The sequence below is a fragment of the Nerophis ophidion genome, linkage group LG28 (assembly GCF_033978795.1).
Source record: "Nerophis ophidion isolate RoL-2023_Sa linkage group LG28, RoL_Noph_v1.0, whole genome shotgun sequence".
Lineage (NCBI taxonomy): Eukaryota > Metazoa > Chordata > Actinopteri > Syngnathiformes > Syngnathidae > Nerophis > Nerophis ophidion.
Window position 1 is genome coordinate 2,303,089 of NC_084638.1, and position 26,562 is coordinate 2,329,650.

General features: G+C 35.3%; 1 protein-coding gene across 2 annotated transcripts in view; it reads right to left on the reverse strand.

The window, feature by feature from the left end:
- Positions 1-26,562, reverse strand: part of LOC133544967 (unconventional myosin-VIIb-like) — a 130,630-nt gene that overhangs the window by 2,807 nt on the left and 101,261 nt on the right. For both annotated transcript variants that reach the window (XM_061890225.1, XM_061890226.1), the window contains 9 exons: positions 25,746-25,852; positions 22,619-22,734; positions 22,380-22,533; positions 22,144-22,299; positions 20,155-20,260; positions 7,542-7,655; positions 7,373-7,460; positions 117-223; positions 1-40 (listed from right to left, as the gene is read on the reverse strand). The exon at positions 1-40 is cut by the window's left edge and continues 146 nt beyond it. In XM_061890225.1, the coding sequence (XP_061746209.1) occupies positions 1-40; positions 117-223; positions 7,373-7,460; positions 7,542-7,655; positions 20,155-20,260; positions 22,144-22,299; positions 22,380-22,533; positions 22,619-22,734; positions 25,746-25,852 (988 nt within the window). The remainder of the gene's footprint in view (positions 41-116; positions 224-7,372; positions 7,461-7,541; positions 7,656-20,154; positions 20,261-22,143; positions 22,300-22,379; positions 22,534-22,618; positions 22,735-25,745; positions 25,853-26,562) is intronic.

The following is a 26,562-nucleotide window of genomic DNA, read 5'->3' on the forward strand; positions in this document are numbered from 1 at the left end:
TGCTGCATTTGTGGTACCCGCGCAGGTACTTGGGCAGTTCCTACGTGGCGACAATCACATAGGTGTAGCGCTCGTGAGTGGGACCTCCAAACGGTGGGAGGGGGGGGGGGGGATACCTGTGGGAAATGGAAGGTAAGGTCCGCCACCCAGTCCTTGCCTGGGAACACGTTGAACCACAGCTTCCTCTTAAAAATCACCAGATAGGGCGTGTTGATGATGTTGCCTGGGAAGCAAAATGTCAATCATAAACGTATTATTTTGGGGTCTCCCCATGTCTAGCATTAAAAGATTACAGTTGGTACAAAATGCGGCTGCTAGACTTTTGACAAGAACAAGAAAGTTTGATCACATTACACCTGTACTGTATATACCTTTATATACATATATACATACATATATACCTATACTGTATATACCTTTATATACATATATACATACATATATACCTATACTGTATATACCTTTATATACATATATACATACATATATACTGTATATACCTTTATATACATATATACATACATATATACCTATACTGTATATACCTTTATATACATATATACATACATATATACTGTATATACCTTTATATACATATATACATACATATATACTGTATATACCTTTATATACATATATACATACATATATACCTGTACTGTATATACCTTTATATACATATATACATACATATATACCTATACTGGCTCACCTGCACTGGCTTCCTGTGCACTTAAGATGTGACTTTAAGGTTTTACTATTTACGTATAAAATACTACACGGTCTAGCTCCATCCTATCTTGCCGATTGTATTGTACCATATGTCCCGGCAAGAAATCTGCCTTCAAAAGACTCCGGCTTATTAGTGATTCCTAGAGCCCAAAAAAAGTCTGCGGGCTATAGAGCGTTTTCCGTTCGGGCTCCAGTACTCTGGAATGCCCTCCCGGTAACAGTTTGAGATGCTACCTCAGTAGAAGCATTTAAGTCTCATCTTAAAACTCATCTGTATACTCTAGCCTTTAAATAGACCTCCTTTTTAGACCAGTTGATCTGCCGCTTCTTTTCTTTCTCCTATGTCCCCCCCTCCCTTGTGGAGGGGGTCCGGTCCGATGACCATGGATGAAGTACTGACTGTCCAGAGTCGAGACCCAGGATGGACCGCTCGTCGGGACCCAGGATGGACCGCTCGCCTGTATCGGTTGGGGACATCTCTACGCTGCTGATCCACTTGAGATGGTTTCCTGTGGACGGGACTCTCACTGCTGTCTTGGAGCCACTATGGATTGAACTTTCACAGTATCATGTTAGACCCGCTCGACATCCATTGCTTTCGGTCCCCTAGGGGGGGGGGGGTTGCCCACATCTGAGGTCCTCTCCAAGGTTTCTCATAGTCAGCATTGTCACTGGCGTCCCACTGGATGTGAATTCTCCCTGCCCACTGGGTGTGAGTTTTCCTCGCCCTTTTGTGGGTTCTTCCGAGGATGTTGTAGTCGTAATGATTTGTGCAGTCCTTTGAGACATGTGTGATTTGGGGCTATATAAATAAACATTGATTGATTGATTGAAACATGAAGAGGGTGAAAAAAAAAAAAAAAAATGCCGTATTTTCCAGACTACGTCACAAAAAAAAAAAAAAATCCCACGCTTTGAACCCTGCGGCTTATAAAATGGTGTGGCAAAACGATATATTTTTCTATCCCAATGACCATGTTTTGTATTTAACACAAACTTTTGGTAACACATATGAACCATGAATTAGTTGCTTATTAACATGCAAATTAGTAACATATCGGCTGTTACTAAGTACTTATTAATGCCTTATTCTGCATGGCCTTATTATACAACCACTAAGGCAGTGGTTCTTAACCTGGGTTCGGTGAATCGGCCTCAGGGGTTCGGCGGAGCCAGTCAAGACACACCCAACCTTGAAGTGAATTATATTTATATAGAACTTTTTCTCTAGTGAGTCAAAGCGCTTTACATAGTGAAACCCAATATCTAAGTTACAAATTAAACCAGTGTGGGTGGCACTGGGAGCAGGTGGGTAAAGTGTCTTGCCCAAGGACACAAAGGCAGTGACTAGGATGGCGGAAGCGGGGATTGAACCTGCAACCCTCAAGTTGCTGGCACGGCCGCTCTACCAACCGAGCTATACCGCCCCTAGACTTCCGAATTCGGGAGATGGGGTGGGGAATTGAGGTTTGGTGTATATTGTAGATTCCGGAGGAGTTAGTGCTGCAAGGGATTCTGGGTATTTGTTATGTTTTACGTTCTCCCCAAATGTGTTTGTCATTCTTGTTTGGTGTGGGTTCACAGTGTGGCGCATATTATAGTGTTACAGTTGTTTGTACGGCCACCTTTAGTGGGACCTGTATGGCTGTTGACCAAGTATGACTTGCATTCACTTATTTGTGTGTAAAAGCCACATGAATGATGTGAATGTGCCGACACGCCGTTTGTATGGAGGAAAATCGGACGTGACGACAGGTTGTAAAGGACGCTACGGGAGAATGGTTGCCCCGGGAGATTTTCGGGAGGGGCACTGGAATTCGGAATTCTCCCGGAAAAATCGGGAGGGTTGGCAAGTACTGCTGCAAACTAAATTGCCCCTCGGGGACAATAAAGATTTTCTAAGTCTGGGACAGATTTTGTCTTAACCCGGGATCTACAAAGCGAAGAGGAAGCAGGACCTGACTCCCTGGCAGGATCCTCTTCTTTGACCTGTTTTACGACCTTTTCTTTGAATTGTTTTAGAACCAAAGGCGACGGCAGTTTACGACCCCCTTTCCCTTTAGAAACAGCGGTTGCCATGGAATCAGGGAAAGTCCAAATAAAAGAGGAGGCGTACAATCTCTCGCCCGAGCGTGGTGAGACGGTACAAGAGTACAGTCCAGACGTCTCTCCTCAATTGAGCCAAATTTATATACCGTATTTCCTTGAATTGCCGCCGGGGCGCTAATTTATTTAAAAGCTCTTCTCACTCCTGCGCTTACCAAAGGCATGCGGTATAAGTGAGCATGCGCTAATTATTTGAAAACCTCTTCTCACTCCGGCACTTACCAAAGGCATGCAGTAAAAAATTTGAGTGTGATGTAAGCTTGGACCTTAGATCCTACTGAATAGCTCTTAATCTTCATCCCTTTATGCGATTTCAAATTACCGGTATTAAAATCAGCCTCCTCCATTTTGAAAATGAGGACAGGGGAAGTGTCACTTGTGACGTCACGAGTTTGACCCGGCGGTAATACTAAGCGAGCGCTAATTATTTTTGCGAAGCGAGTTTGACCCGGCAGTAACTCAAGGCAGGCGCTTACTATATACCCTGCGGCAATTCAAGGGAATACGGTATGTGTTGTAATCCACAGGAAGAATTTGTCTTGACCCGAGATCTAGAAAGCGGAGAGGACCCGTGGGCCTGGACCCACCCCCCCCTCCTCCCTCCAGGCACCTTTTCTTTGAACTGTTTTGTAACCACGGCTGTTTATGACCCCTGTACCTTAGAAACAGCTGTTCCCATGTAATCAGGGAAAGTCCAAATAAAAGTGGAGGCGTACAATCTTCCGTCAGAGTGTGGTGAGACTGTACCAGGGACGGCGTGGCGCAGTGGAAGAGTGGCCTTGCGCAAGCCGAGGGTCCCTGGTTCAATCCCCACCTAGTACCAACCTCGTCACGTCCGTTGTGTTCTGAGCAAGACACTTCACCCTGGGGCGGTATAGCTCGGTGGGTAGAGTGGCCGTGCCAGCAACTTGAGGGTTGCAGGTTCAATTCCCGCTTCCGCCATCCTAGTCACTGCCGTTGTGTCCTTGGGCAGGACACTTTACCCACCTGCTCCCAGTGCCACCCACACTGGTTTAAATGTAACTTAGATATTGGGTTTCACTATGTAAAGCGCTTTGAGTCACTAGAGAAAAGCGCTGTATAAATATAATTCACTTCACAGTTCACACCCTCGCTCCTGATGGGTGCTGGTTAGCGCCTTGCATGGCAGCTCCCTCCATCAGTGTGTGAATGTGTGTGTGAATGGGTAAATGTGGAAACAGTGTCAAAGCTCTTTGAGTACCTTGAAGGTAGAAAAGCGCTATACAAGTACAACCCGTTTATCATTTATTTATTTACAAAGACTCCAGTCCAGACGTCTCTCCTCAATTGAGCCAAATTTAAATCTGTCTCTGTTTAATTCCTTGCTTCTTGTCTTGTTTAATAGATGTCATCAGTGTTTGACCCTGACACATATATATATATACATACATATATATGTTTGTTTTTAAAATAGAAAGCTTTGTATTATTAGTGGACCATAAAAATGTTCTTTCTCGTTGTGCTTTTTGTTGATTCCTCAATTTTTCCGTGCGTTTTTTTTTTTTGGTGACGTGCCTAAGGCCAATGACGACCGAGTCACGGACCACAAAGGGCCCCTGCGCCGCACTTTGGGCACCCCAACTGTAGACGCTAACTGTTCATGGCCACCACAGTCTTCATACTGTACTATATTTGTCCATCCTATGGTCAAATGGTCGTCTTACGTCAGCGCCAGGAGTGGAAAAATCTACTTTTAACCTGCCGGGTTTTTCCCGTGTGATAAGGAGGGGATAAACGGGGAAGGCCTTCGACTGCTTTTGCACATGTCAATGTTTGCTTTAAAATGCACAATAAATCAACAAAAATCCGTACTTTGGAGCAATGTTCACGGAAGATAGTATTTTGGCTTGCTAGCTTCCCGTCAAGGGAAGAGTGGTTTGATGTTCGGTTAAAATGTTTGCCTGTTGTCAGGTCTGATGGTTGTCAATGATGTCATTTTATTACATATTTATATTTGTAATATTTTCGCGATCAGTTTGTAGGGTCTAAAAGAGGGGTCACCAACTAAAGGTCGCCCGTAAGGACCAGATGAGTCGCCCCCTGGCCTGTTCTAAAAATAGCTCAAATAGCAGCACTTACCAGTGAGCTGCCTCTATTTTTCAAATTGTATTTATTTACTAGCAAGCTGGTCTCGCTTTGCTCGACATTTTTAATTCTAAGAGAGACTAAACTCAAATAGAATTTGAAACCCCAAGAAAATATTTTAAAGACTTGGTCTTCACTTGTTTAAATAATAATTTTTTTTTTTTCCTTTGCTTCCTATAACTTTCAGAAAGACAATTTTAGAGAAAAAATACAACCTTAAAAATGATTTTAGGATTTTTAAACACATTTACCTTTTTGCCTTTTAAATTCCTTCCTCTTCTTTCCTGACAATTTAAATCAATGTTCAAGTAAATTTAATTGTTTTTATTGTAAAGAATAATAAATACATTTTAATTTAATTCTTCATTTTAGCTTCTGTTTTTTCGACGAAGAATATTTGTGAAATATTTCTTCAAACTTATTATGATTAAAATTCAAAATAATTATTCTGGCAAATCTAGAAAATCTTTACAATCAAATTTACATCTTATTTTAAAGTCTTGAATTTCTTTAAAATTTTTTGTTCTGGAAAATCTAGAAGAAATAATGATTTGTCTTTTTTAGAAATATAGCTTGGTCCAATTTGTTATATATTCTAACAAAGTGCAGATTGGATTTTAACCTATTTAAAACATGTCATCAAATTTGTAAAATTAATCTTAATTAGGAAAAATTACTAATGATGTTCCATAAATTATTTTTTAAAAAGATTCCAATTAGCTCGTTTTTCTCTTCTTTTTTCGGTAGAATTTTGAGTTTTAAAGAGTCGAAATTGAAGATAAACTATGTTTCAAAATTTTATTTTCATTTTTTTGTTCCTGTTTTCTCCTCTTTTAAACCGTCCAAGTGTTTTGTTCATAATTTATTCTCTACAAAAAAACCTTCCGTAAAAGGAAAAAAAATGTACGACGGAATGAGACCCTCAATATATTCAGGTTCAAAAAGATATGACAGTAGTTGACCCTCAATATATTCAGATTCAAAAAGATATGACAGTAGTTGACCCTCAATATGTTCAGGTTCAAAAAGATATGACAGTAGTTGACCCTCAATATATTCAGGTTCAAAATTATATGACAGTAGTTGATCCTCAATATATTCAGGTTCAAAAATATATGACAGTAGTTGACCCTCAATATAGTCAGGTTCAAAAAGATATGACAGTAGTTGATCCTCAATATATTCAGGTTCAAAAAGATATGACAGTAGTTGACCCTCAATATAGTCAGGTTCAAAAAGATATGACAGTAGTTGATCCTCAATATATTCAGGTTCAAAAATATATGACAGTAGTTGACCCTCAATATATTCAGGTTCAAAAAGATATGACAGTGGTTGATCCTCAATATATTCAGGTTCAAAAAGATATGACAGTAGTTGACCCTCAATATATTCAGGTTCAAAAAGATATGACAGTAGTTGACCCTCAATATATTCAGGTTCAAAAAGATATGACAGTAGTTGACCCTCAAAATATTCAGGTTCAAAAAGATATGACAGTAGTTGACCCTCAATATATTCAGGTTCAAAATTATATGACAGTAGTTGACCCTCAATATATTCAGGTTCAAAAAGATATGACAGTAGTTGACCCTCAATATATTCAGGTTCAAAAAAATTATTCTGGCAAATCTGGAAAATCTTTACAATCAAATTTATAATTTATTTCAAAGTCTTGAATTTCTTTAAAAAATGTTGTTCTGGAAAATCTAAAAGAAATAATGATTTGTATTTGTTAGAAATATAGCTTGGTCCAATTTGTTATATATTCTAACAAAGTGCAGATCGGATTTGAACCTATTTAAAACATGTCATCAAAATTCTAAAATTAATCTTAATCAGGAAAATTACTAATAATGTTCCATAATTTTTTTTTTTAAAGATTCTAATTAGCTAGTTTTTCTCTTCTTTTTTCGGTAGAATTTTGAATTTTAAAGAGTCGAAATTGAAGATTGAATTGAAAATTTTATTTTCATTTTTTTTTCCTGTTTTTCTCCTCTTTTAAACCGTTTTTTTCTTCATTTATTGTTTACAAAGAAAACTTTCCGTAAAAGGAAAAAAAATGTACGACGGAATGAGAGACAGAAATACCCATTTTTATATGTGTATATATGTATATTTATTTATTTATTAAAGGTAAATTGAGCAAATTGGCTATTTCTGGCAATTTATTGAAGTGTGTATCAAACTGGTAGCCCTTGGCATTAATTAGTACCCAAGAAGTAGCTCTTGGTTTCAAAAAGGTTGCTGACCCCTGCTCTAAAAGATCAATTGGGTGACCACCGAATTAAGGCAAACATTTACAAAATCTTTCATACTGGTATATAAAACATGTAAACATATTTATATCTTCTAAAAAATTTAAAACTGTTTTATTTGTTTGTATAGCCCGGAAAATACGGTATATAAAAACTGTGGGTTTCGTTACCTTCTCTCACTTTTTTCCCTTTCTTAGGGGCTTCGGAATTCTCCCTCAAACTGTCAAAGAAATATTTCTCCTCATGCAAGCTCAGCACCTGAGGTTAAGACACAGACAACACAAAGTTTACACACAGGAAAAATAGGGATTTTGCAAAGAAAATAACATCCAAACGTACCCCTTGCGATGTTTTCAGATACAGGCCGTAGCCTTCGGGCGAGCTCACTTTGAGTTGAGTGGCAATGCTGATGCACAGGTCTTGGATTGTCGTCGTCGACTTCACTTCGATTAACTGCAAACACAGAAGAATCTGGAAGTAATGCATCGAGTGGATCCAGGCCAGTAGTTGATCCTCAATATATTCAGGTTCAAAAAGATATGACAGTAGTTGACCCTCAATATATTCAGGTTCAAAAAGATATGACAGTAGTTGACCCTCAATATATTCAGGTTCAAAAAGATATGACAGTAGTTGATCCTCAATATGTTCAGGTTAAAAAAAGATACCATGAGTTGATTAACCTGGACCCCGACTTAAACAAGTTGAAAAACTTATTGGGGTGTTACCATTTCGTGGTTAATTGTACGGAATATGTACTGTACTGTGCAATCTATGAATACAAGTTTCAATCAATCAATGAAACATGGTTGTCAATCCTTATTTGTCCAAAAATAGTCATCTTCCTTGTCTGTTATCTATTCTGCCATGATGAGAGCACACTCGCGTTTACTTCCGGAAGTAGGAAAACACACTTGCTGCAAGAAGTCGGACGTGTGTTGCTATGGAAACAATATATTCAGGCTCAAAAAGATATGACGGTAGTTGATACTCAATATATTCAGGTTCAAAAAGATATGACAGTAGTTGACCCTTAATATATTCAGGTTCAAAAAGATATGACAGTAGTTGATCCTCAATATATTCAGGTTCAAAAAGATATGACAGTAGTTGACCCTCAATATGTTCAAGTTCAAAAAGATATGACAGTAGTTGACCCTCAATATATTCAGGTTCAAAAAGATATGACAGTAGTTGACCCTCAATATATTCAGGTTCCAAAAAATATGACAGTAGTTGACCTTCAATATATTCAGGTTCAAAAAGATATGACAGTAGTTGACCCTCAATATATTCAGGTTCAAAAAAATATGACAGTAGTTGACCCTCAATATATTCAGGTTCAAAAAGATATGACAGTAGTTGACTCTCAATATATTCAGGTTCAAAAAGATATGAAAGTAGTTGACCCTCACTATATTCAGGTTCAAAAAGATATGACAGTAGTTGACTCTCAATATATTCAGGTTCAAAAAGATATGACAGTAGTTGACCCTCAATATATTCAGGTTCAAAAAGATATGACAGTAGTTGACGCTCAATACATTCAGGTTCCAAAAAATATGACAGTAGTTGACCTTCAATATATTCAGGTTCAAAAAGATATGACAGTAGTTGACCCTCAGTATATTCAGGTTCAAAAAAATATGACAGTAGTTGACCCTCAATATGTTCAGGTTCAAAAATATATGACAGTAGTTGACCCTCAATATATTCAGGTTCAAAAAGATATGACAGTAGTTGACCCTCAATATATTCAGGTTAAAAAAAATATGACAGTAGTTGACCCTCAATATATTCAGGTTCAAAAAGATATGACAGTAGTTGACTCTCAATATATTCAGGTTCAAAAAGATATGAAAGTAGTTGACCCTCAATATATTCAGGTTCAAAAAGATATGACAGTAGTTGACGCTCAATATATTCAGGTTCAAAAAGATATGACAGTAGTTGACGCTCAATATATTCAGGTTCAAAAAGATATCACAGTAGTTGACGCTCAATATATTCAGGTTCAAAAAGATATGACAGTAGTTGACCCTCAATATATTCAGGTTCAAAAAGATATCACAGTAGTTGACTCTCAATATATTCAGGTTCAAAAAGATATGACAGTAGTTGACCCTCAATATATTCAGGTTCAAAAAGATATGACAGTAGTTGACCCTCAATATATTCAGGTTCAAAAAGATATCACAGTAGTTGACCCTCAATATATTCAGGTTCAAAAAGATATGAAAGTAGTTGACCCTCACTATATTCAGGTTCAAAAAGATATGACAGTAGTTGACGCTCAATATATTCAGGTTCAAAAAGATATGACAGTAGTTGACCCTCAATATATTCAGGTTCAAAAAGATATGACAGTAGTTGATCCTCAATATATTCAGGTTCAAAAAGATATGACAGTAGTTGACCCTCAATATATTCAGGTTCAAAAAAATATGACAGTAGTTGACCCTCAATATATTCAGGTTCAAAAAGATATGACAGTAGTTGACTCTCAATATATTCAGGTTCAAAAAGATATGACAGTAGTTGATCCTCAATATGTTCAGGTTCAAAAAGATATGACAGTAGTTGATCCTCAATATATTCAGGTTCAAAAAAGATACCATGGGTTGATTAACGTGGACCCCGACTTAAACAAGTTGAAAAACGTATTGGGGTGTTACCATTTAGTGGTCAATTGTACGGAATATGTACTGTACTGTGCAATCTACTAATACAAGTCTCAATCAATCAATGAAACATGGTTGTCAATCCTTATTTGTCCAAAAATAGTCATCTTCCTTGTCTGTTATCTATTCTGCCATGATGAGAGCACACTCGCGTTTACTTCCTGAAGTAGGAAAAAACACTTGCTGCAAGAAGTTGGACGTGTGTTGCTATGGAAACAAGATATTCAGGCTCAAAAAGATATGACAGTAGTTGACCCTCAATATATTCAGGTTCAAAAAGATATGACAGTAGTTGACCCTCAATATATTCAGGTTCCAAAAAATATGACAGTAGTTGACCCTCAATATATTCAGGTCCAAAAAAATATGACAGTAGTTGACCCTCAATATATTCAGGTTCAAAAAGATATGACAGTAGTTGATCCTCAATATATTGAGGTTCAAAAAGATATGACAGTAGTTGACCCTCAATATATTCAGGTTCAAAAAGATATGACAGTAGTTGATCCTCCATATATTCAGGTTCAAAAAGATATGACAGTAGTTGACCCTCAATATATTCAGGTTAAAAAAGATATGACAGTAGTTGACCCTCAATATATTCAGGTTCAAAAAAATATGACAGTAGTTGACCCTCAATATATTCAGGTTCAAAAAGATATGACAGTAGTTGACCCTCAATATATTCAGGTTCAAAAAGATATGACAGTAGTTGACCCTCAATATATTCAGGTTCAAAAAGATATGACAGTAGTTGACCCTCAATATATTCAGGTTCAAAAAGATATGACAGTAGTTGATCCTCAATATATTCAGGTTCAAAAAGATATGACAGTAGTTGATCCTCAATATATTCACGTTCAAAAGAGATACCATGAGTTGATTAACCTGGACCCCGACTTAAACAAGTTGAAAAACTTATTGGGGTGTTACCATTTAGTGGTCAATTGTACGGAATATGTACTGTACTGTGCAATCTACTAATACAAGTTTCAATCAATCAATGAAATATGGTTGTCAATCCTTATTTGTCCAAAAATAGTCATCTTCCTTGTCTGTTATCTATTCTGCCATGATGAGAGCACACTCGCGTTTACTTCCTGAAGTAGGAAAAAACACTTGCTGCAAGAAGTCGGACGTGTGTTGCTATGGAAACAATACATTCAGGTTCAAAAAGATATGAAAGTAGTTGACCCTCACTATATTCAGGTTCAAAAAGATATGACAGTAGTTGATCCTCAAGGGTCTGAAATGCGGGTGTCAGGGACAGACTTGGAATGAGATTTTTTTACAACAAAGCTAAAGCTTAGTGACTGGAGGTGTCTTGTTTTTTTAACCTTCGCTGTTTGTTGCATTTCTGCTGCGTTTAACTCGATTGTAAAATATGTCGATGGAGAGGGGGGTTGTGACATTAAGTTTTTTTTGTCAATATTCAGTGTTTTATCGTTCATAGTTAATATTGTAAATCCCACATTCTTTATTTCCATGTACATTCTGGCTGTCTCGATCAGTAACAAAAATTAAAATTAAATTCGTTTTTTTAAGGCGGTCTGTCATAATGTTTTTAGAATTCAATCAGACATTATTTTGTCAATATTCAGTGTTTTATCCTTCATAGAAAAATGTAAAATTCCATTATGTTTTTTAAGGTGGTCTGTCATAACGTTTTCAGCCTTTAATCCAACATTATTTTGTCAATATTCAGTGTTTATCCTTCATAGAAAAATGTAAAATTCCATTATGTTTTTTTAGCATTAAATCAGATGTTATTTTGTCAATATTCAGTGTTTATCCTTCATAGAAAAATGTAAAATTCCATTAAGTTTTTGAAAGGCGGTCTGTCATAACGCTTTTAGCATTAAATCTGACATTATTTGATCAATATTCAGTGTTTATCCTTCATAGAAAAATGTAAAATTCTATTGTTGTTTAAGGCGGTCTGTCATAACGTTTTTAGCATTCAATCAGGCATTATTCAGTGTTTTATCCTTCATAGAAAAAATTTAAAATTCCATTATGTTTTTTAAGGCGGTCTGTCATAACATATTTAGCATTAAATCAGACATTATTTTGTCAATATTCAGTGTTTTATCCTTCATAGAAAAATGTAAAATTCCATTTTGTTTTTTAAGGCGGTCTGTCATAACGTTTTCAATATTTAATCAGACATTATTTTGTCAATATTCAGTGTTTACCCTTCATAGAAAAATGTAAAATTCCATTATGTTTTTTAAAGCGGTCTGTCATAACGTTTTTAGCATTAAATCAGACATTAGTTTGTCAATATTCAGTGTTTTATCCTTCATAGAAAAATGTAAAATTCCATTTTGTTTTTTAAGGCGGTCTGTCATAACGTTTTCAATATTTAATCAGACATTATTTTGTCAATATTCAGTGTTTACCCTTCATAGAAAAATGTAAAATTCCATTATGTTTTTTAAAGCGGTCTGTCATAACGTTTTTAGCATTAAATCAGACATTATTTTGTCAATATTCAGGGTTTTATCCTTCATAGAAAAATGTAAAATTCCATTATGTTTTTTAAGGCGGTCTGTCATAACGTTTTCAATATTTAATCAGACATTATTTTGTCAATATTCAGTGTTTACCCTTCATAGAAAAATGTAAAATTCCATTATGTTTTTAAGGTGGTCTGTCATAACGTTTTTAGCATTAAATCAGACATTATTTTGTCATTATTCAGTGTTTTATGCTTTATAGAAAAATGTAAAATTCCATTAGGTTTTTTAATGCGGCCTGTCATAACATTTTCAGCCTTTAAGCCGACATTATTTAGTCAATATTAATTGTTTTATCCTTCATAGAAAAATGTAAAATTCGATTATGTTTTTTAAAGTGGCCTGTCATGACGTTTTTAGCATTAAATCAGACATTATTTTGTCAATATAAAGTGTTTTATTCTTCATAGAAAAATGTAAAATTCCATTATGTTTTTTAAGGTGGTCTGTCATAACATATTTAGCATTAAATCAGACATTATTTTGTCAATATTCAGTGTTTTATCCTTCATAAAAAAATGTAAAATTCCATTATGTTTTTTAAGGCGGTTTGTCATAACGTTTTTAGCATTAAATCAGACATTATTTTGTCAATATTCAGTGTTTTATCCTTCATAGAAAAATTTAAAATTCCATTATGTTTTTAAGGTGGTCCGTCATAACGTTTTTAGCATTAAATCAGACATTATTTTGTTAATATTCAGTGTTTTATCCTTCATAGAAAAATGTAAAATTCTATTATGTTTTTTAAGGCAGTCCGTCATAACGTTTTCAGCCTTTAATCCGACATTATTTTGTCAATATTAAGTGTTTATCCTTCATAGAAAAATGTAAAATTCCATTGTTTTTTTAGCATTAAATCAGACATTATTTTGTCAATATTCAGTGTTTTATCCTTCATAGAAAAATGTAAAATTCCATTATGTTTTTAAGGTGGTCCGTCATAACGTTTTTAGCATTAAATCAGACATTATTTTGTTAATATTCAGTGTTTTATCCTTCATAGAAAAATGTAAAATTCTATTATGTTTTTTAAGGCAGTCCGTCATAACGTTTTCAGCCTTTAATCCGACATTATTTTGTCAATATTAAGTGTTTATCCTTCATAGAAAAATGTAAAATTCCATTGTTTTTTTAGCATTAAATCAGACATTATTTTGTCAATGTTCAGTGTTTTATCCTTCATAGAAAAATGTAAAATTCCATTATGTTTTTTAAGGCGGTCTGTCATAACGTTTTTAGCATTAAATCAGACATTATTTTGTCAATATTCAGTGTTTTATCCTTCATAGAAAAATGTAAAATTCCATTATGTTTTTAAGGTGGTCTGTCATAACGTTTTTAGCATTAAATCAGACATCATTTTGTCAATATTGAGTGTTTTATCCTTCATAGAAAAATGTAAAATTCCATTATATTTTTTAAAGCGGTCTGTCATAACATATTTAGCATTAAATCAGACATTATTTTGTTAATATTCAGTGTTTTATCCTTCATAGAAAAATGTAAAATTCCATTGTTTTTTTAGCATTAAATCAGACATTATTTTGTCAATATTAAGTGTTTATCCTTCATAGAAAAATGTAAAATTCCATTGTTTTTTTAGCATTAAATCAGACATTATTTTGTCAATGTTCAGTGTTTTATCCTTCATAGAAAAATGTAAAATTCCATTGTTTTTTTAGCATTAAATCAGACATTATTTTGTCAATGTTCAGTGTTTTATCCTTCATAGAAACATGTAAAATTCCATTATGTTTTTTAAGGCGGTCTGTCATAATGTTTTCAGCCTTTAATCCGACATTATTTTGTCAATATTCAGTGTTTTATCCTTCATAGAAAAATGTAAAATTCCATTATGTTTTTTAAGGCGGTCTGTCATAACGTTTTTAGCATTAAATCAGACATTATTTTGTCAATATTCAGTGTTTTATCCTTCATAGAAACATGTAAAATTCCATTATGTTTTTTAAGGCGGTCTGTCATAATGTTTTCAGCCTTTAATCCGACATTATTCTGTCAATATTAAGTGTTTTATCCTCCATAGAAAATGTAAAATTCCATTACGTTTTTAAGGTGGTCTGTCATAACGTTTTTAGCATTAAATCAGACATTATTTTGTCAATATTCAGTGTTTTATCCGCCATAGAAAAATGTATAATTCCATTATATTTTTTAAGGCGGTCTGTCATAACGTTTTTAGCATTAAATCAGACATTATTTTGTCATTATTCAGTGTTTTATCCTTTATAGAAAAATGTAAAATTCCATTAGGTTTTTTAAGGCGGCCTGTCATAACATTTTCAGCCTTTAAGCCGACATTATTTAGTCAATATTAATTGTATTATCCTTCATAGAAAAATGTAAAATTCGATTATGTTTTTTAAAGTGGCCTGTCATGACGTTTTTAGCATTAAATCAGACATTATTTTGTCAATATTCAGTGTTTTATCCTTCATAGAAAAATGTAAAATTCTATTATGTTTTTTAAGGCAGTCCGTCATAACGTTTTCAGCCTTTAATCCGACATTATTTTGTCAATATTAAGTGTTTATCCTTCATAGAAAAATGTAAAATTCCATTGTTTTTTTTAGCATTAAATCAGACATTATTTTGTCAATGTTCAGTGTTTTATCCTTCATAGAAAAATGTAAAATTCCATTATGTTTTTTAAGGCGGTCTGTCATAACGTTTTTAGCATTAAATCAGACATTATTTTGTCAATATTCAGTGTTTTATCCTTCATAGAAAAATGTAAAATTCCATTATATTTTTTAAAGCGGTCTGTCATAACATATTTAGCATTAAATCAGACATTATTTTGTCAATATTCAGTGTTTTATCCTTCATAGAAAAATGTAAAATTCCATTGTTTTTTTAGCATTAAATCAGACATTATTTTGTCAATATTCAGTGTTTTATCCTTCATAGAAAAATGTACAATTCCATTATGTTTTTAAGGTGGTCTGTCATGACGTTTTTAGCATTAAATCAGACATCATTTTGTCAATATTGAGTGTTTTATCCTTCATAGAAAAATGTAAAATTCCATTATGTTTTTTAAGGCGGTCTGTCATGACGTTTTTAGCATTAAATCAGACATTATTCTGTCATTATTCAGTGTTTTATCCTTTATAGAAAAATGTAAAATTCCATTATGTTTTTTAAGGCGGCCTGTCATAACATTTTCAGCCTTTAAGCCGACATTATTTAGTCAATATTAATTGTTTTATCCTTCATAGAAAAATGTAAAATTCGATTATGTTTTTTAAAGTGGCCTGTCATGAAGTTTTTAGCATTAAATCAGACATTATTTTGTCAATATTCAGTGTTTTATCCTTCATAAAAAAATGTAAAATTCCATTATGTTTTTTAAGGCGGTTTGTCATAACGTTTTTAGCATTAAATCAGACATTATTTTGTCAATATTCAGTGTTTTATCCTTCATAGAAAAATGTAAAATTCCATTATGTTTTTAAGGTGGTCCGTCATAACGTTTTTAGCATTAAATCAGACATTATTTTGTTAATATTCAGTGTTTTATCCTTCATAGAAAAATGTAAAATTCTATTATGTTTTTTAAGGCAGTCCGTCATAACGTTTTCAGCCTTTAATCCGACATTATTTTGTCAATATTAAGTGTTTATCCTTCATAGAAAAATGTAAAATTCGATTATGTTTTTTAAAGTGGCCTGTCATGACGTTTTTAGCATTAAATCAGACATTATTTTGTCAATATTCAGTGTTTTATCCTTCATAGAAAAATGTAAAATTCTATTATGTTTTTTAAGGCAGTCCGTCATAACGTTTTCAGCCTTTAATCCGACATTATTTTGTCAATATTAAGTGTTTATCCTTCATAGAAAAATGTAAAATTCCATTATGTTTTTAAGGTGGTCTGTCATTACGTTTTTAGCATTAAATCAGACATTATTTTGTTAATATTCAGTGTTTTATCCTTCATAGAAAAATGTAAAATTCTATTATGTTTTTTAAGGCAGTCCGTCATAACGTTTTCAGCCTTTAATCCGACATTATTTTGTCAATATTAAGTGTTTATCCTTCATAGAAAAATGTAAAATTCCATTATGTTTTTAAGGTGGTCTGTCATTACGTTTTTAGCATTAAATCAGACATCATTTTGTCAATATTGAGTGTTTTATCCTTCATAGAAAAATGTAAAATTCCATTATGTTTTTTAAAGCGGTCTGTCATAACATATTTAGCATTAAATCAGACATTATTTGGTCAATATTCAGTGTTTTATCCTTCATAGAAACATGTAAAATTCCATTATGTTTTTTAAGTCGGTCTGTCATAACGTTTTCAGCCTTTAATCCGGCATTATTTTGTCAATATTAAGTGTTTTATCCTTCATAGAAAAATGTAAAATTCCATTATGTTTTTTAAGGCGGTCTGTCATAACGTTTTCAATATTTAATTAGACATTATTTTGTCAATATTCAGTGTTTACCCTTCATAGAAAAATGTAAAATTCCATTATGTTTTTTAAGGCGGTCTGTCATAACGTTTTTAGCATTAAATCAAACATTATTTCGTCAATATTCAGTGTTTTATCCTTCATAGAAAAATGTAAAATTCCATTATGTTTTTAAGGTGGTCTGTCATAACGTTTTTAGCATTAAATCAGACATTATTTTGTCAATATTGAGTGTTTTATCCTTCATAGAAAAATGTAAAATTCCATTATGTTTTTTAAGGCGGTCCGTCATAATGTTTTCAATATTTAATCAGACATTATTTTGTCAATATTCAGTGTTTACCCTTCATAGAAAAATGTAAAATTCCATTATGTTTTTTAAGGCGGTCTGTCATAACGTTTTTAGCATTAAATCAGACATTATTCTGTCAATATTCAGTGTTTATCCTTCATAGAAAAATGTATAATTCCACTATATTTTTTAAGGCGGTCTGTCATAACGTTTTTAGCATTAAATCAGACATTATTTTGTCATTATTCAGTGTTTTATCCTTTATAGAAAAATGTAAAATTCCATTAGGTTTTTTAACGCGGCCTGTCATAACATTTTCAGCCTTTAAGCCGACATTATTTTGTCAATATTAATTGTTTTATCCTTCATAGAAAAATGTAAAATTTGATTATGTTTTTTAAAGTGGCCTGTCATGACGTTTTTAGCATTAAATCAGACATTATTTTGTCAATATAAAGTGTTTTATCCTTCATAGAAAAATGTAAAATTCCATTATGTTTTTAAGGTGGTCTGTCATAACGTTTTTAGCATTAAATCAGACATTATTTTGTCAATATTGAGTGTTTTATCCTTCATAGAAAAATGTAAAATTCCATTATGTTTTTAAGGTGGTCCGTCATAACGTTTTTAGCATTAAATCAGACATTATTTTGTTAATATTCAGTGTTTTATCCTTCATAGAAAAATGTAAAATTCCATTATGTTTTTAAGGCAGTCCGTCATAACGTTTTCAGCATTAAATCAGACATTATTTTGTCAATATTCAGTGTTTATCCTTCATAGAAAAATGTAAAATTCCATTGTTTTTTTAGCATTAAATCAGACAATATTTTGTCAATGTTCAGTGTTTTATCCTTCATAGAAAAATGTAAAATTCCATTATGTTTTTTAAGGCGGTCTGTCATAACGTTTTTAGCATTAAATCAGACATTATTTTGTCAATATTCAGTGTTTTATCCTTCATAGAAACATGTAAAATTCCATTATGTTTTTTAAGTCGGTCTGTCATAACGTTTTCAGCCTTTAATCCGACATTATTTTGTCAATATTAAGTGTTTTATCCTCCATAGAAAATGTAAAATTCCATTACGTTTTTTAAGGTGGTGTGTCATAACGTTTTTAGCATTAAATCAGACATTATTTTGTCAATATTCAGTGTTTTATCCTTCATAGAAAAATGTATAATTCCATTATATTTTTTAAGGCGGTCTGTCATAACGTTTTTAGCATTAAATCAGACATTATTTTGTCATTATTCAGTGTTTTATCCTTTATAGAAAAATGTAAAATTCCATTAGGTTTTTTAAGGCGGCCTGTCATAACATTTTCAGCCTTTAAGCCGACATTATTTAGTCAATATTAATTGTTTTATCCTTCATAGAAAAATGTAAAATTCGATTATGTTTTTTAAAGTGGCCTGTCATGACGTTTTTAGCATTAAATCAGACATTATTTTGTCAATATTCAGTGTTTTATCCTTCATAGAAAAATGTAAAATTCCATTATGTTTTTAAGGTGGTCTGTCATAACGTTTTTAGCATTAAATCAGACATTATTTTGTCAATATTGAGTGTTTTATCCTTCATAGAAAAATGTAAAATTCCATTATGTTTTTTAAGTCGGTCTGTCATAACGTTTTCAGCCTTTAATCCGACATTATTTTGTCAATATTAAGTTTTTTATCCTTCATAGAAAAATGTAACATTCCATTATGTTTTTTAAGGCGGTCTGTCATAACGTTTTCAATATTTAATCAGACATTATTTTGTCAATATTCAGTGTTTACCCTTCATAGAAAAATGTAAAATTCCATTATGTTTTTTAAGGCGGTCTGTCATAACGTTTTTAGCATTAAATCAGACATTATGCTGTCAATATTCAGTGTTTTATCCTTCATAGAAACATGTAAAATTCCATTATGTATTTTAAGTCGGTCTGTCATAACGTTTTCAGCCTTTAATCCGACATTATTTTGTCAATATTAAGTGTTTTATCCTTCATAGAAAAATGTAAAATTCCATTGTTTTTTTTAGCATTAAATCAGACATTATTTTGTCAATGTTCAGTGTTTTATCCTTCATAGAAAAATGTAAAATTCCATTATGTTTTTTAAGGCGGTCTGTCATAACGTTTTTAGCATTAAATCAGACATTATTTCGTCAATATTCAGTGTTTTATCCTTCATAGAAAAATGTAAAATTCCATTATGTTTTTTAAGGCGGTCTGTCATAACGTTTTTAGCATTAAATCAGACATTATTTCGTCAATATTCAGTGTTTTATCCTTCATAGAAAAATGTAAAATTCTATTATGTTTTTTAAGGTGGTCTGTCATAACGTTTTTAGCATTAAATCAGACATTATTTCGTCAATATTCAGTGTTTTATCCTTCATAAAAAAATTTAAAATTCCATTATGTTTTTTAAGGCGGTCTGTCATAACGTTTTTAGCATTAAATCAGACATTATTTTGTTAATATTCAGTGTTTTATCCTTCATAAAAAAAATTAAAATTCCATTATGTTTTTTAAGGCGGTCTGTCATAACGTTTTCAATATTTAATCAGACATTATTTTGTCAATATTCAGTGTTTACCCTTCATAGAAAAATGTAAAATTCCATTATGTTTTTTAAGGCGGTCTGTCATAACGTTTTTAGCATTAAATCAGACATTATTTTGTCAATATTCAGTGTTTTATCCTCCATAGAAAAATGTAAAATTCCATTATATTTTTTAAAGTGGCCTGTCATAACGTTTTCAGCCTTCAATCAGACATTATTGTGAGGTTTTTTTTTTTTTATTAGTGTTCCTAAAAATAGATATACTGGCCACAAGACCCATTTTTTTCTCTAAATTTGGCCCCCCCGACTCAAAATAAAAACCCAAGCCTGGTCTAATAGAACCTAAATATGTCCTTCTTTTTTCCTATTTAATGCATGGATACAAACAAGGGTCAAGCGGCACACATCAGCTTAAAAAAAAAAACCTGACAAAAGGTAAAAGAGGGTCTTGCGGCTTACGTCATTGGTGTCATTGGGGAAGTAGATCTTGTGGAAAATGTGCCGGCTGTTTTGCTGGATGGCGTCGACTTCGACCAGATGCGGAGGATACTTCCTGGGCTCCTTGCTGAGCAAACGGGAGACAAATGTTGTGAGAGTGAGCTTGATTAATACAAAACCCAAAACCAGTAAAGTTGGCACGTTGTGTAAATGGTAAATAAAAACCAGAATACAATGATTTGCAAATCCTTTTCAGCCAATATTCGATTAAATAGACTGCAAAGACAAGATATTTTTAATGTTGAAACTGGAAAACTTTATTTTTTTTGCAAATATTAGCTCATTTGGAATTTCATGCCTTGCGAGGTGTTTCAAAAAAGCTGGCACAAGTGGCAAAAAAGACCGATAAAGTTGAGGAATGGAACATCCCACAGGTGTGCAGGCTAATTGGGAACAGGTGGGTGCCATGATTGGGTATAAAAACAGCTTCCCAAAAAAATGGTCAGTCTTTCACAAGAAAGGATGGGGCGAGGTACACCCCTTTGTCCACAACTGCGTGAGCAAATAGTCAAACAGTTAAAAAAAAAAACGTTTCTCAAAGTGCAATTGCAAGAAATGTAGGGATTTCAACATCTACGCTCCATAATATCATTAAAAGGTTCAGAGAATCTGGAGAAAATCACTCCACGTAAGCGGCATGGCCGGAAACCAACATTGAATGACCGTGACTTGGCACCGTTTTAAAAACCGACATCAATCTCTAAAGGATATCACCACATGGGCTCAGGAATAATTCAGAAAACCACTGTCACTAAATACAGTTGGTCGCTACATCTGTAAGTGCAAGTTAAAGCTCTACTATGCAAAGCCAAAGCCATTTATCAACAACATCCAGAAACGCCGCCGTCTTTTCTGGGCCCAAGATCATCTAAGATGGACTGATGCAAAGTGGAAAAGTGTTCTGTTGTCTGACGAGTCCAAATTTCAAAATATTTTGGGAAATATTCGACATCATGTCATCCGGACCAAAGGGGAAGCGAACCATCCAGACTGTTATCGACACAAAGTTCAAAAGCCAGCATCTGTGATGGTATGGGGGTGCATTAGTGCCCAAGGCATGGGTAACTTACACATCTGTGAAGGCACCATTAATGCTGAAAGGTACATACTTCTAAGCGCCGTCTTTTTCATGGACGCCCCTGCTTATTTCAGCAGGACAATGCCAAGCCACATTCAGCACAAGTTACAACGGCGTGGCCTGCAGTCCAGACCTGTCTCCCTTAAAAAATTTGTGGCGCATTATGAGGCGTAAAGCGGAGACCGAAGCTCTACATAAAACAAGAACGGGAAAGAATTCCACTTTCAAAGCTTCAACAATGAGTTTCCTCAGTTCCCAAACGTTTATTGAGTGTTGTTAAAAGAAAAAGGTGATGTAACACAGTGGTGAACATGCCCTTTCCCAACTACTTTGACACATGTTGCAGCCATGAAATTCTAAGGTAATGCAAAAAAAAATAAAGTTTATGAGTTTGAACATCAGATATCTTGTCTTTGTAGTGCATTCAATTCGTAAAAAAAAGAGTGTGGGTACTTTCCGGGCCCGCCTGCAGTCCAGACCTGTCTCCCATGGAAAATGTGTGGCGCATTATGAAGCGTAAAATACGACAGCGCAGACTGTTGAAGGACTGAAGCTCTACATAAAACAAGAATGAGAAAGAATTCCACTTTCAAAGCTTCAACAATTAGTTTCCTCAGTTCCCAAACGTTTATTGAGTGTTGTTAAAAGAAAAGGTGATGTAACACAGTGGTGAACATGCCCTTTCCCAACTACTTTGGCTCGTGTTGCAGCTAAGTTAATTATTATTTGCAAAAAAATAATATCAAATATCTTGACTTTTGAAAAGGATTTGCAAATCATTGTATTCTGTTTATATTTACATCGAACACAATTTCCCAACTCATATGGAAACGGGGTTTGTACAAGAAGTGATCTTTCAAATCCAGTCTGACCTGCACATCTCCTGGAGCCTCTGCAGACATCCCGGAGCCAAAAGTTCCTTGGGTCGGGACTCCAGGAAACGGCGAGTGTGCCTCATCAAATACGGACCGGGCGGGAACAAGCCCGTGCACAACCACATCAGCTGCCACCCGCGCTCCATGCTCAGCCTGCGGGGGGGGGGGGGGTCGGCGGTTTGAGTGGCGCCGGTGCGTTCGGGAGAACGGGAATATGGAAGAAAAACAAGCACCTGTTGTCGTTCCTGGTCATCTGCCTCATGATCTGACAGTAGATCTCATCCTGCAGATCTTGGTGTTGGGTCGCTGGGCCAAAGATCTGGTCCGTCAAGTCTACCGGACGGCGGACCTGCTTGAGGGCGTAGTCACCCATGTACTTCAGGATACGTAAGCAACCAACGGGGGTTAAGGACTAAGTCTGTGTGAACATGCAAAAAAAAAGAGGACGATACTCTGCACGATGTGAGGATATCAGTGAAGGCGTTGCAGGCGAGGTAGCTGAGCTCGGAGTTGCCGACCAGGTTCTTCAGCAGCGGCTGCTTCATGGGTTCTTTGGAACACACCCACAACCGCTCTTTTCCGAGAGTTCTGCGGCATGAAGGAACACAAAGGTGGTGTTTTGAAAAAAAGAGACATGACAAAAACTCCTCCTGTCCGGCTCTGAACCCGTTTCTTTTCTTTCTGTACCGTATTTTTCGGACTTAAAATCCTTTCATTCTCTCAAAAACCGACGGTGCGTCCCATGACCCTGACGGACGGCATGATTCTGGTTGCGCTTACCGACCTCAAAGCTGGGGTTTTTTTTGGTACATGGTGTAATGATAAGTGTGACCAGTAGATGGCAGTCACACATAAGAAATAGGTGTAGACTGCAATATTATTTTATGTGGCACATGATGTAATAAGGGTGAGCAGTAGATGGCAGTCACACATAAGAGATAGGTGCAAACTGTAATATAATTTTATGTGGTACATGATGTAATAAGTGTGAGCAGTAGATGTCAGTCACACATAATAGGTGTAGACCGCAATAACATTGTATGTGGTACATGGTGTAATGCTAAGTGTGACCAGTAGATGGCAGTCACACATAAGAGATAGGTGTAGACTGCAATATCATTGTATGTGGTACATGGTGTAATGATAAGTGTGAGCAGTAGATGGCAGTCACACATAAGAGATAGGTGCAAACTGTAATATAATTTTGTGTGGTACATGATGTAATAAGTGTGAGCAGTAGATGTCAGTCACACATAAGAAATAGGTGTAGACTGCAATATTATTTTATGTGGCACATGATGTAATAAGTGTGAGCAGTAGATGGCAGTCACACATAAGAGATAGGTGTAGACTGCAATAACATTGTATGTGGTACATGGTGTAATGCTAAGTGTGACCAGTAGATGGCAGTCACACATAAGAGATAGGTGTAGACTGCAATATCATTGTATGTGGTACATGGTGTAATGATAAGTGTGAGCAGTAGATGGCAGTCACACATAAGAGATAGGTGTAGACTCCAATATTATTTTATGTGGTACATGGTGTAATGATAAGTGTGACCAGTAGATGGCAGTCACACATAAGAGATAGGTGTAGACTGCAATAACATTTTATGTGGTTACATGGGGTAATGATAAGTGTGACCAGTAGATGGCAGTCACACATAAGAGATAGGTGCAAACTGTAATATAATTGTATGTGGTACATGATGTAATAAGTGTGAGCAGTAGATGGCAGTCACACATAAGAGATAGGTGTAGACCGCAATAACATTTTATGTGGTTACATGGGGTAATGATAAGTGTGACCAGTAGATGGCAGTCACACATAAGAGATAGGTGTAGACCGCAATAACATTTTATGTGGTTACATGGGGTAATGATAAGTGTGACCAGTAGATGGCAGTCACACATAAGAGATAGGTGCAAACTGTAATATAATTGTATGTGGTACATGATGTAATAAGTGTGAGCAGTAGATGGCAGTCACACATAAGAGATAGGTGTAGACTGCAATATAATTGTATTTGGTACATGGTGTAATGATAAGTGTGAGCAGTAGATGGCAGTCACACATAAGAGATAGGTGTAAACCGCAATAACATTTTATGTGGTTACATGGGGTAATGATAAGTGTGACCAGTAGATGGCAGTCACACATAAGAGATAGGTGCAAACTGTAATATAGTTGTATGTGGTACATGATGTAATAAGTGTGAGCAGTAGATGTCAGTCACACATAAGAGATAGGTGTAGACCGCAATAACATTGTATGTGGTACATGGTGTAATGCTAAGTGTGACCAGTAGATGGCAGTCACACATAAGAGATAGGTGTAGACTGCAATATCATTGTATGTGGTACATGGTGTAATGATAAGTGTGAGCAGTAGATGGCAGTCACACATAAGAGATAGGTGTAGACTGCAATATAATTGTATTTGGTACATGGTGTATTGATAAGTGTGACCAGTAGATGGCAGTCACACGTAAGAGATAGGTGTAGACTGCAAAACCATTTTATGTGGTTACATGGGGTAATGATAGGTGTGACCAGTAGATGGCAGTCACACATAAGAGATTGGTGTAGACTGCAGTATCATTTTATGTGGTACATGGTGTAATGATAAGTGTGACCAGTAAATGGCAGTCACACATAAGAGATAGGTGTAGACTGCAATATTATTTTATGTGGTAGATGGTGTAATGATAAGTGTGACCAGTAGATGGCAGTCACACATAAGAGATAGGTGTAGACTGCAAAACCATTTTATGTGTCACATGATGTAATAAGTGTGAGCAGTAGATGGCAGTCACACATTAGAGATAGGTGTAGACTGCAATATCATTTTATGTGGTACATGGTGTAATGATAAGTGTGATCAGTAGATGGCAGTCACACATAAGAGATAGGTGTAGACTGCATTATCGTAGTGTAGTTAGTGCAGCTTTTCTCACCTTCTGGTACCTGCTGATCTGCATTTGGGATCTGCATAAGTCCTGAAAATTTGCGCAAGTTTGCTTCTTCTTTTTCTATCTTCTTGTTATGGGACATTCATCCTCCGCTGTTGCCATTTCTAATATAAAGTAGTGTAAAGTTCTTACTCAGATCTGTCAGTAAACTCGCAATGGAACCTTCTGGTGTGGTGAGTCAACATTATTCACCCTAGGAACTTTAGTTATTAGAGGGTTACGGTAGGACACCTTTTTAACGGGACACATTTCCGGCGTTGATGTTGCATTATTGAGCCACGGTTGAGGAGATGCTGCTCATTGTTGTTTAAATAAAGTCTGAGTGTCTTTAAAACAGTTACCTCCATTTTTTGACACTTCTACCACTCCCGTCCTTGCACGCTACACCGCTACGTAAATAATCCTAAAAAAGCGCTTAGGGAGCGACTTGAAGATGGTCTGTAAATATAATCTATGCAACATTTTGACCAAAGAACCACCATCACATGGTATGTAGGCCACAAGACAGTGTTTTAATTTTAGAAAACAAATCATAACATGACCCCTTTAATGTGCCTTTTGTATGTGCGCCTTTTAAATCCGGAGCGCCCTGTGGTCGGAAAAATACGGTGATTACAAATAGTACCTGAAATTTTCAAGGGCAAACTCTCTCAAAGAGATTGCAGCCACGGTTTCTTCTCTCTGGGGCCCACTTTGTGTCGCAGATAGCCGGTGGCCTGGGCTGAGCAGTTCCTGATCGGGTCAGAAATGGTAAATGGGTTATACTTGTATCGCACTTTTCTACCGTCAAGGTACTCAAAGCGCTTTGACACTATTTCCACATTCACCCATTCACACACTGATGGCGGGAAGCTGCCATGCAAGACCCTAACCACGACCCATCAGGAGCAAGGGTGAAGTGTCTTTGCTCAAGGACACAACGGACGTGACAAGGTTGGTAGAAGGTGGGGATTGAACCAGGAACCTTCAGGTTGCTGGCGCGGCCACTCTCCCAACTGTGCCACGCCGTTCTTAAACCAAACCCAAACCTACAAAAGTAAAATCTGTCTCAGAAAATTTGAATATTTAAGACAACGGAAGTTGAGGTGTTATGGATGCCCAGGATGCTTCAATAGCGGCCTATAGCTCATTTGCATTATTGGGTCCAGTGTCTTTCAGCTTCTTCTTCACAATACACCACAAATTCTCTATGGGGTTCAGGTAAGGGGAGTTGGCAGGCCAATCGGGAACAGTTACCCCAGACCCAATTATGCAAATGAGCTAAAGGCCGCTTTTGAAGCATCCTGGGCATCCATAACACTTCAGCAATGCCCCAGGCTGATTTCCTCCATGCCACGCTGCATTGATGCAGTAATCCCTGCAAAAGGACTCCCAACCAAGAACTGAATGCATTAATTGACATTTTCAAACGTTTGATTTTGTGTTGTTACTTGGTCTAAGGA